General features: G+C 43.1%; 1 protein-coding gene across 1 annotated transcript in view; it reads left to right on the top strand.

The window, feature by feature from the left end:
• lamb2l (laminin, beta 2-like) overlaps positions 1-12,267 on the top strand; it is a 71,913-nt gene that overhangs the window by 21,695 nt on the left and 37,951 nt on the right. The window contains exon 3 of the mRNA XM_083920038.1: positions 10,856-11,025. Within this exon, the coding sequence (XP_083776164.1) occupies positions 10,856-11,025 (170 nt within the window). The remainder of the gene's footprint in view (positions 1-10,855; positions 11,026-12,267) is intronic.

The raw sequence follows: 12,267 nt of genomic DNA, 5'->3' as shown, positions 1-12,267 counted from the left end.
GTCCAGTAGTTTAGTCCAGTCCAGTTAAGTCCAGTCCAGTCAGATCTAGTCCAGTCAGGTTCAGTGTAGTCCAGTCCAGTCCAGTCTAGTCCATTCAGATCCAGTCCAATCACATCCAGTCTAGTCCAGTCCAGTCTAGTCCATTCAGATCCAGTCCAGTCCAGTCCAGTCTAGTCCATTCAGATCCAGTCCAGTGTAGTCCAGTCCAGTCATTTTTATAACATAATTTTTATATGAGGACAAAAGATCCAAAAGAGCATTTGTTTGTTGCCTTGTCGTTTGATGTGAAATATTATAAATATACACACACTTTAAAGAGCCTAAGCTTATATGATATGTCTCTAACCTCAGCAGTGCATCAGCTACTGTAGAAGAGAACAGTGTGAAAAGACTTAAAGCAGCAGGAGAGTCTTTTTATTCAAAGCCCAAGTCGCGTCTCATGTGAAATGTCAGCCAGTTCCTCCTCAGTCTCGCAGCAGCGGGGAAGCATGTTAAGGGTAGTAATTATTTCTGAAGCCGGTGTGAACACGCGTTCTGATCATACAGTATGCGCTCCGAAGCCTTCGACCTGCTATGTGTTGTTGTTGTTTTTGCTTCAGTAAACTCACAGCCAAAGGAAATCCTCACAGACTCATACTCTTCCTGTACATTGTCATTAGGCCTAATCCATCATAATGCCATGCCCCCTAATCATAGGATTGAGTTGTAACACACAGATGTTTGTACTGGATTGTGTTTACTTTAGGGAACAGGAAGTGAAGGTTTCAAGTGACAATGAAACTCTCCTTTGCTGAGTTGACGTCGCCTTTAAGTCAAGTCAAAACGACGGGTTCGCAGGACCTTAAATGATCATGCATGGTCAGCATCATGGTCATGCAAACTCAAAAGGTTTATTAGGTCAGTGTGGAGGATTTGGAAACTGTGAGAATCTGGGGTATTTGTGGAATGTGTAGGAAATGATGGTCTCACACTAGTGCTGGATCTGAGGCAGAATGGCTCCTCGCAGGGTTAATTGGTGACTTAGTGGCATTTTTTTAAATGGGCCACACACAAGCACCCATAAAGTGCACGGCCACTGTTAAATGTACTTTGTGTAACTGTTCCAATTTGTCAACTGGCCACCCGTCTTTCTGTTTGTGTATCTCAGGAGACTTAACATTGATTATGTCAAAGTTAAAGACTAGTTCTTCTTCTGGAGACCGGTAAAGGATAGTGCATTTGCCATTCCCAACTCGCCTACACACAGTTATCTGGGTCAATCTCTAAGTTACTTATTAACTGGAAGAAGACTGTACAGTACTCGTGTGAGAGGGGGAGGGACTGCTAACTGAGATTGAGCTGGCTTCAGCCCTGCTATACATACTAATGAAAAAGAATGAATGGATCAACGAAGGAATGAATGAACAGTGTTAAGCTACCTTGAATGAAATGTAACACTTCCCCCAGAATGAAAGTTAAAGTTTCCTCTAGTCAGACAAGTTAGTTCTATGGTAAGGACGTCCTCCTACCTTTTCTTAGCTGACAGTTTCCGCTGTACTCCAGCCTTCTTCAGAGCTGCTGTTTTCTTCCAGGTATGACGTGTTTTATTAAGAGGACATCCTCACCATATGACTAACTTGTCAAATGGATAAAGAAAACATTAGGAATACAATCGATCTACTTCCCCCCGGAGTTTCCAAACAAAAGTCTTGTAGCCTTCACATCAGGGCTGAAATGGTACACAAGAGTCACAGGTCGGCTCACACCCTGATTTAGTCAGACACAATCCTTTTGTCGGGGACTGAATTGACATTTTGACCTGGTGATCGGCACATCTGTGTGACACTGACGTGTTTCCGTTCACAGACCCTGCAACAGTGGAGCAGTGGTGACTATTTCATATCTTACAGACAACTCTCTGAACTTGCAGTAGGGTCTTCCCTCTGTTTCATTAGCACTCACCATACCCACACACCAGTCTACCTGTTGTGCTAACCTCAGCACTTGTGGGTAATGGCATTGGGGGGGAAAAGTGTCCAGGCAGAACTTGCACATTTGAATTATCACATTGTGTGCCTCAGTCTACGTACTGTGTAGTCTGTGTGCGGATGTGACTCCTGTACTGTGACAGTTTGGTATGAAACATTACAGCCCTACATTACAGTACATGGCCTTGTGAAAAAACCCATCAGGACGTGTTAAATGTTGTTGATGGTAGCTTCACAGATCAATCAGGAGTACATCAAAGAAGACATAATGAATGCAGCAGGATGTTGAGTATGTCTCTTTTGTTGTACTAATGGAATCAGTGCTGTGGACATGTACAACATTTACCATCTATTGTAGTAGGGCACAGGTAACTCCACCCCTCTGACAGTTTTTTTAACCAGCCTTTATTTGTTGCCTTTATTCACGCTGTTCCAAAAGTTTTTGGGTTATACGGCAAGATCATTAGCGCACTAATAAAACCGATAGCAATTCATAAGAGCTGTCATTGGGTGCAAGGTTTTTGATGTTCTGGTTAGTTAGAAATAGGAATGAGTGAGAAACAGAACAGGACGTCATCTGAAAATCCTTTTGTGACTTATTTGACCTGAGAAGTGAAGTGAAGAAACGGCACTTATCGCCAAAGACGGAGACGAAACAAAACGTGTATCTCCGACCTTTCCGCTTTACTTATCAACACTGGAAATGAAAGCCCTCGACATATTGTGTTTACATTCCTGCCTCCTCCTGCACTGAAATGTTGTATTACTAAACCAACGTAAGTTTTAAGGTGGAGAAGAATTTGAGTCCCTTTGGAGGCCTATTGATTGATTTTGGTAGGAAGAAAGTGTGCGCACAGAACTCGATCCTGTGTTCGCATCCACCACCCTGACACCTGGAATGTTTTCTCTAATGAATAACATTTTCCTCTCCATCCCTGCATTCCTGCGTACTGCTGTATAGTGGAGGAAGACGCCCCAGGCTGTGTTTACCTGTGACTCTTCCCCTTTGTGTATCTGCTTTGTGTGCGTGTCTGTGTATGTTACATTGCCACGTGCTATACTCTAATCACACACTGGTAAACCAGCTGGTGTCAAACAACATCTGTACAATTGGCTTCACTACAGGTCATACTTCATGTCTGATCGTCAACTCATCTGAGCTTTGCTTTGCTTTTCGAGGCAGCGTAAAAAGCTCTTTGAGTAGTCGCTAAGACTTCAAAAGCACTTTATAAATACAGTCCATCTTTTTGTCCATCAGGCACATGTGTGGATTGTTTTAAACAGGTTCACCAATTTACCAAGCAGCTACATTATCAGTACCTAACCGGTGGCTGCTATTATGCTGCCACTCTGGCTGGAACCCACCACCCTACCCTAGCCATTTTAGCTCGTTTCTGTTTAAAGTGCTTTTGCCTGCATCTCACAGCAAGAAAGACACAATCAAATGTTCTTGCCCGCTTGCTGAAAAGTAGTTTCTTCTTCTTGCTGGCTTTTCTTATCCTGAGAAATGTCTTTAAAATAACTTCCAAGTTTGCAAGATACACTTCCTAAAGTAATCCCAGTCATTTGTCCGTCCGTCCATCGATCTTTTTCAATTTTTCTAAGGAAGGTAGTCCAGACTTCCTCTCCTCAACAATGTATTCCAGCTCTCCCTGGGGAACCCCGAGATGTTCTCAGGCTAGACAAGATAAATGATCTCTTTAGGGTCCTATGGGCTTCTCATCAGTTGGATGGAGGCCCCCAAGAGGCATCCTGATCAGATGCCTGAACCACCTCAACTGGCAGCGGCTCTACTCCGGATGTCCTCACCATATATCTAAGGCTGACCCCAGCCACCCTACGGAGGAAACTCATTTCAGCTTGTATCCACAATCTCAGCACAAAATCAGCTCCCTCTGTACCTCAACAGTCTGGTACAACTCCAGCAAAACTGTTGATGCCGCAAGAAAGGTCAAGCTGACCAGACCGGCCTCTCACGTCAGCCCCCTTGGGTCCCTAGCTTGAAGAAAGCAGTGACACCGGAAATTGTTCACATTAGGATACGATAATATGCCTCATAGTTCATTAATGACGTTTGTATAAGCCACGCGACCTCAACCAATGACATCAAGGTAAAAAATACAACCTTAATATTTTGGTATAACTGTAACTTATAAAGTTAGGCAACTTAACATCAGCAGCACTCTCTCTCCCATAAAATATGTTGAGCTTGCTAGCACTAATATAACGCTAGCTATTTGGTAAGTTACATTAGATTGTACATGACACGCTATGTGCAACTTACGTTACCTAACTTTATAAGTTAATATTAAGGTTGTATTGTTTGCCTTGGTGTTACCGGTGTCTGAGCTTATAATAAGCCTACTTATTAAAAAATAGCATGGATGTGATATTATATAACATTAGAACAGTACATTAGCACTCACAATCATTTGTATGATTGTTTTAACCAGGGATAACTTAATTCGCCACATAACGTAGCTACAGTAGCTGTAGCTCATCTCATGGTAACGCCGAGATGAGAGCTGATGGAAGGACTGGAGATGGGCGGCTAGCCCGTTAGCTTGCATGCTTTCATGCTACTCCAGTTACAGAAAATGAGAGTTGTCTCTCATGTGGTGATGGCAATGTGCCTCAACACCATGACAAGAGTGTGTGGATGAAGCTTTTATGTTTCAACTTTTACAGCAACATACCTTAACAACAGAAGCTTGCTAATCCCCCCATACTTCATACTAAGTTACACTGGTTACCGCCACAAAGAGATCCCACACCATCTACATCGTCAAGTTTTGATTGAGAGACCCTCAGCAGGGATTTCCCACCATGGGTCCAGCGCTGGAGGGGGCCTGAGTCTGCAGCTCTGCAGCAGTACACTGTTGGGGAACAGCACGGCACCCGTCGCTATATGTACATTATTGCTGTGCTGTGTTGTCATCCCTGCATTAAAACCCAGAGGTCCTCAAGTTTAGAAACATCCCCACAAACACACACACCAATTGCATCATGCACATCTATACAACATATAAACAGACTTAGTGTAGAACTGCATTAAGAAATTCGAATAGAGTCACAAACTATATCCTGAAAGCAATGACATCAGTGTGTTATTGCGTGCACCACTAAAGTACTACAATGAACCCATGCAAATGCACATTCTGTCGTACCCCATGCTTGTCGGGGCAGGTGGAAACCGCGTAAAGGATATGTTTCCTACAGCCCACACAGAGAGGGGGGCGAACACTCCTGTCGAGTCTCGGATGTCAGAAGCATCTTTTGAAAAATGAGGCTCTTTTACATGCGAGTGTGTGCCTAGATGATGGCTTTGCCGTGTAATTACCAACACAAATGCCATTCTTTTCTGTTTCTGAACACCCTGACAGATTGGAGAAAGCCATTAGACGGAGAGCTTTGGTGAACGGGCATACATCATAGTCATAACATTCCATGCATGTGTGGTCTATTTCAAGACACTATCGCAGTCAATAATTAAAACAGAGGGTAAATTATGACTACTGAGGGTTACGTGCCTAGACAGGGTGTCAGCAGAGGATGTTTTAACACATCTGGATGTTACTTCTGTCCCTCTATCTGAGTTAGTAATGGTGATACGCAGGCTTAAAAATTGAGAGCTGAAGGGAAATGCGGCTCAACAACAAGATAAATGCAACAATTGGGCTTTTTCATTCAAATACAATTGGTGATTTACCCTTAAAGTAGGTTCTACCTTGGCAGTCATGAGAGAATGAGCGTCTCTCATTGCTCGTTACAATCCAAAGTCAGACGAGGCACATCCCATCTACAGTGTCTTTTGAACATATCCATGTATTTCACTGTGCCTCCTCCGGGGCAGGATATTTGACCAGTGAGCGAACCCATTGCGTAATATCATACCTGTAAAGTGAGGTCAGATGAAACCCACTGACAGCTCCAAGTGAGTTTCTATGATTCTGTATTATTGAAGGGGGTTATTTGAGTTTGGGGTGGGACCACTGGGGGTTATTTCCAGCACTGAGAAAGACGAGTATCGGCAAATTCAGAGTTAACTTCTCCTAAAACGAGTTCATTAAGGAAAAGCTTTCTGTAATTTACCTTAATATATAAATCTCTTTCTTGCACAGCCTTGTTTCTGTACACCGCATCGGTTAAAGGATTGCCGAAGTGCCTTGTGTTTGGTTAGGGTGTGTTTGATCTTTATCTACAGTCCACAGGTTTGTTTGATTACCTATTTATGTGCACTTCTGCATGTGCACACCTGCCTTTACAGTAGTGTATGTGTGAATAAGTGTCTTATTTTACCGTAATCCATCTTTACATTTGCTTATACATTGTATATCCATGCAGTGGGATAACATAACAGGCTGATTGTGTGGTGTATTCTCTGGCAGTGTCAGCCAGGCATTGTTAATGTCTCACAGGAATTCAGAAAATCTGCCTCTGTTAAATCTTTGACTTGAACTAGAGCCAAGACATTTATACACACAAAGACCTAGACACGTATTGTGTGTGTCTGTGTGTGTACAGAAGGACTCAAAGAGCTTTAGACGTTTTAAGCCTTTATTACAAAGGTTTTACAATTACAATTAGCCCTCTTACAGTAGACCTACACACACATATCTATGTTTTTTAGTGCAGTTTTCTCTAGAACCATGAACACAAATATATCTAATTCCAAAATCATTGAACGGTCGAAGGATGACGTCGTTTGTCTCTCACTGTGACAGGTCTTGGGCAAGCTCTCCAAATATTAACATTATATGGGAAACAATGCTAATGTGCTGCTTAAGGCCCTGTCGAATGGGATGGTTGGACCTTGAAGACCACACGTTACTGAAATGTTTGAATTTAAAGGGAATCAATGAATTATTCAATTCCTGTTTCTTCTTGAGTTGAGGAAGATGAACCAAAGCGTTCTGATTTTTTTGTCCATTGTTATCATCTCATCTCATCTTCATCCGCTTATCCGGGGTCGGGTCGCGGGGGCAGCAGCTTTAGCAGGGGACCCCAAACTTCCCTTTCCCGGGCCACATTAACCAGCTCTAACTGGGGGATCCTGAGGCGTTCCCAGGCCAGTGTGGAGATCTAATCTCTCCACCTGGTCCTGGGTCTTCCCTGAGGCCTCCTCCCAGCTGTTATCAGTTGTATGTAATATATCTTGTTGTATACGTATTTTAAAGTGTCAAGTAATGAATTCATTCTGATATACATTTCACTTTTCAATTCCCGCATATATGGACAGCTCTGTGTAATTATCGCCTCATCATGACACTTTACCAAAGGAAGACATGTCCTCTGCTTGTAAGATAAGGTTGTCCCAGAGCCACTTCTATAGACTTTGGCTCGACGCTGAAGAGCTCATGACAAAGACAGGAACACGGACAGAACATTGTTATAGCCCGCGAGTATTTTTCCTTTTTTTGTCGAAGAGCCTACCAATTAGCTTTCTCTAAAACCAGTGTTTAAAAGGCCAAATGATACCTGCTTATTGGATTCATGACCATCTCTCCACAGGCCCGTGTAATCCAAAAGAAGCCCTTTGAAATACTGCCAGCTCCTAGAGTGACTCATCTCGCCACTCTTTGTTCATAGGATGTGTCCAAAGCTGCTAACGTGTAACCTGACTCCACCTGATGGATTTGCATGATTCACATTTGCTCTGCAGATCCATCCGGGAACTCTCGTTTGGAGATCTTTTGGGAAGGGGCGAAAATACTGGTTGCTGATTGGATAAAGTATCTGTCCATCACCAACGTACGGGCCAAATCAACCAATTAGATCAGGGATGTCAAAGTCAAATACATCAGAGGGCCAAAAAAACAAATTTGCTACAAGCCGAGGGCCGGACTGGTTCAATGTTTATTAAAACATATTAAAATGATGCATTTAACCTGTTGAACCAAGACCTAACACAGTGTACCGTATTTTATTTAATAATTAAATGAATAATCCAATATTTTTGTACGGCTCTGTCAGTAATTTCAGGTGAAAACATTTTTCAACAGACAAAAACAAACTTGTCCTGTACATGAAATGAATAAAGCAAGATTTTCTTATGACTTAAGTTATTTAGAGGAAAACATTTTCAACAGGCAAACAGCAAAAAAGTCCTTCAAAAATAAAATGTGTTCCTTAATTTCAAGATAAAGACACACAGCTGTGTGAACATGTGCTCTGCCTCCCACCGAGCTTGAAACACCCTGTGCTCATCGCCCAGTGAGTTTGCGGGCTACCGTTGCATTGTGGGTAATGTAGTTTTAGTGCGTGAATAACACCAGCAGGGGGCTGTGGCGTGCGGCCGGTTCTAATACTAATCAAATATCATCTCGGGGGCCAAGATTATTCATTCACGGGCTGGATCTGGCACACGGGCCTTGACTTTGACACCCATGAATTAGATCAACAAAGCGAAACGTGCTAACAGCGTTGAGGCAAAGTACAGAAAGAAAACGGTTACTCATTACTTCTTCCTAACGAGTATTATAGTCGTACCATAGAGTGCTACATAAAGAGTGTTAAAGAGCTCTCTGCCGTTAGAGAGTCGTCTGTTTAACAATGCAGACGTGCACCTTTTTTTCCACGTGGAGGATGCTTAGTTCCAACTCATCCGGCCCTGCCTTCCCCATCGTGCCTCAACCTGTTGCTGCTCTGTTGTTTGCTGTAAACCAACAGGACAAGAGACTCCGATATCTCTCTCAACATCTCTCATCCCGTATCACTCTCTTCTGCTGATTACGGCGCCTTATGGTTTTCCAGGCAGGCACAGACCACGTTTTGTCGTCACATGTCCCGTACACTGTCCAATCACATTTGACCACGCCCCTTTCTTGAACACTAAGCGGTGCATGTGCAAATCTTTATATCTCCTCCAGTCATCACAGTCTTCTCATGCAGCTCGATCTACACTTTGTGAAGTTAGAAAATTTCTCTGAGTTAGCTTCATGCTAATTCAGATGCTGTATACCACAGGCTCTGGTGGTTAGTTTGTCAATAAATGGTTAAACCTTGATGTAAATATCCTGACTGAACCGTCTTAACTCTTGCTGGACCCTGTTCGGAGCCTCTGTATTTTTTCCACGTAGACTTTCTGTCCATCTTTCAATTTCGTTTCACCATAATTTATCTCATTCTCTTTATCTACCCCTCCTCCCTTACTCTTGCCGTCTCTCTCTCTATCCCCGATGAGGCCCGTTATTCAGAGTCAGTGATGCAGAGAGAGTGTTTACACGGGTGAGAGGGAGAGTCAGAGGGAACGGGACCAGAACGTTTTGGAAAGTTATAGTTAATGTGCTTCTTCTGGCTCCATTAAGGCAATTACTTTCTGGGATGTCAGGCAGCGTCAAGTTAAATCTGAAACACCGATCTTTCTATTCATACTCCATCATGCTTCTGTGTAGTAGGAGGAAGTTTATCTGGCAGATGCTCAGGGAACAGGTGGAGATGTCACAGCACAATCACCACAATATCTCATATACTTCCTCTCTTCTTCCTATTGTTTCTGCTATGTTGTGTTAAATGAGGGGTTCACCACAAAGAGCATACATTTATACTCCTCATACACATTAACATTTATAGAGGAAATATTTATGTAACAGACAAAAATGTATGTTTATTGATTGATGCTTAATCTTTTTGGCCCATACTAATATTTGAATGGATAATGATATATTGATAAACCTCAACATGCACACAGGGAAGCTGGCAGCCACCACGTGTTACTGACGCAGTCTCTGTAGCAGGTAAAAACTCTGCCGCGCCCTGCCTATGCACACTGCCCATTCGTGTCCCATGTATTTTGGCTGTATCTCTGATGACATGCAGCATAAGCATCATTAGGGCTGGACGATATGGACAAAATCTTATATCCCCATATAGGTTAATAGTCCATATTCAATAAAAACATGGTAAAGCCTATTTTGTATGCACTCATATGCAACTTTAATATGAAACAACTGGAAAATACTGAGTGTTTTCTAGTTTTATGCATTTATTATTTAACTTTAGTGCAAAGTCATCTCAAAATATTTCAGATCAGATTTATAGAGAAATTTAAATTAGTATATTGAGGACTCTAAATTGCCCGTAGGTGTGAATGGTTGTCTGTCTCTGTTCGTCTCTATGTGCCCTGGGATAGACTGGCGTCCTGTCCAGGGTGGACCCCGCCTCACGCCCGATGTCAGCTGGGATCTGCTCCAGCCCCCCTCCCCCCCCCCCCCCCCCCACGACCGGTTGAAGATGAATGAATGAATGTTCTTATTATCGTAAATTCAGATGACATAAATGTGTATCATGATATCTATCCATTGAAAGATCATAAACGATCATATCGAATTATCGCCCAGCTCTAAGCGGCACGCGTGGTTTTATACCTCAGTAACAGAAGCGGAGACGTTTGGTCAGATATTGAACTGGTAAAACACAAATATTGAAATATTGAAACTGTGCTGATTGATCTTCGGTGTTCCTGGGTTGAAGATGTAAACTAAAAAATCGACTTAAAAAATAAAACAAATACCTATCATTAAATTCCTTCGACGTGAAACGGAGTGGACCACGCACCACTGTCTAGATTTTGAATCGCACCCATTCTTATCATGACCGATCACGTCACATAACTCCCATCTTGAGTTCATCCAACCTGAGCAGCGGTCTAAATAGTCACTAGGCCTTTAAAGCATGCATTTGTGGAATCAAGTGACAAATGTGTTAGAGACAAATGAAGTTATTGGCCACCCGACGTGTAATTTCTAATTTAAATGACGCTGTGAAGATGAGACGTTCTCACCGTGTGCTCTCCCACACAATCTAGAACTTCACGTGTAAAGTTGGGAACCCGATGAGAAGAATAACTATTGTCTCCTTTGTTTCTCCCCTCCACTCTCAACTCCCAGCTGTCAGCGTGATCGGACAGGAGCTCCCATCAGGCCCTCACGGCTGCACCGAGGGAAGCTGTTACCCTGCGACGGGAAACCTCCTGATTGGACGGGCTGTCAACCTTACCGCCACCTCTACTTGCGGCCTGAACGGGCCAGAGCACTACTGCATCGTCAGCCATCTGCAGGTCAGGACACACAGGAAGACACAGTCAGAGTGCAATATACCGGTTATGGTGTTTGAATGACAGGTTAATCTGGCACGTTCGGTCTTTCCTTCGTGCACACGTGTATTTTCCACAGTCGCTCGCTGCTGCGGTGAAACGTGTGTACACTCAACTTGACTCTCCCACCTGCCTGTTCCATCTCTCACGCCCCTTTACAATACAGCCCGTAGTCCCTGCAGTGTAAAAATGGGTTGGTTTGTTTGTCCTCTCTTTCGTCCCCTCATCTATCTTCGTCCTTCAGTTTCCACTCTTCCGTCTTCATTTGTTCGTCTGTCTGTTTGTTTGTAGCCCGGTTTCCATGAGCATGGCCCCCCGACTCTACCCAGCCTTTCAATATCAGGGGCAGGTGTGGACACACGGCAACCACACCTTAGTCACACACACACACACACACACAGCCCTCCATCTCTTTCTCTGTCACTGTCTTGACCTCACGGTTATTACCTTTGCACTGCTCTCTTCTACTCTTCACTGTGTAACAAACACCTTTCCGTCCCTTTATCCCTTTATAGAGAGAGAGAGAGAGAGAGAGAGAGAGAGAGAGAGAGAGAGAGAGAGAGAGAGAGAGAGAGAGAGAGAGAGAGAGAGAGAGAGAGAGAGAGAGAGAGAGAGAGAGAGGAGAGAGAGAGAGAGAGAGAGAGAGAGAGAGAGAGAGAGAGAGAGAGAGAGAGAGAGAGAGAGAGAGAGAGAGAGAGAGAGAGAGAGAGAGAAAGTAGGCAGGCTCCACATGACGGGGGATGTTGTTTTTGAAGACAATGATTTAGAATGTATTTTAAAATTGTCAAGATTATTTTAATATTATTATAATTAGACCGTATTAGTTTCAAACAAAAGCTTTTAGTAAGGCTATAACTAAAACTTCATCCTGAATCTAATTTGTGCAGACCATTCTAACCCACAAAAACAACTTTAAAGGTTTGAATATAGTTTTATAGTTTGTGCAAGCAGCTTATAACGATCCATATTAGCATTTGTTGTCAGGGGACGATCTTTAGTAACTGTAGTAATTATAGCAGGAGCAAACAAGAAAAATTGGTGTCATAGTTATAAGAGAGCCCCAAACTCTGCAGAAGGAGGAAGTTTGGGGTGGTGGACCATCCTGATCTTGTGAGCTCCGTTTTATTTTACTCACAGATCAGTCTGGTAACGTGCGACAAAGAAAATTTGAAGTTTGCCAAGCCACCGATCAATCTGCATTGGTTT

This window comes from Echiichthys vipera (genome assembly GCF_963691815.1).
Source record: "Echiichthys vipera genome assembly, chromosome: 9".
Taxonomy (NCBI): Eukaryota; Metazoa; Chordata; class Actinopteri; order Perciformes; family Trachinidae; genus Echiichthys; species Echiichthys vipera.
Note: the sequence above shows the minus strand (reverse complement) of the source record. Positions and strands in the feature narration are given on the sequence as shown.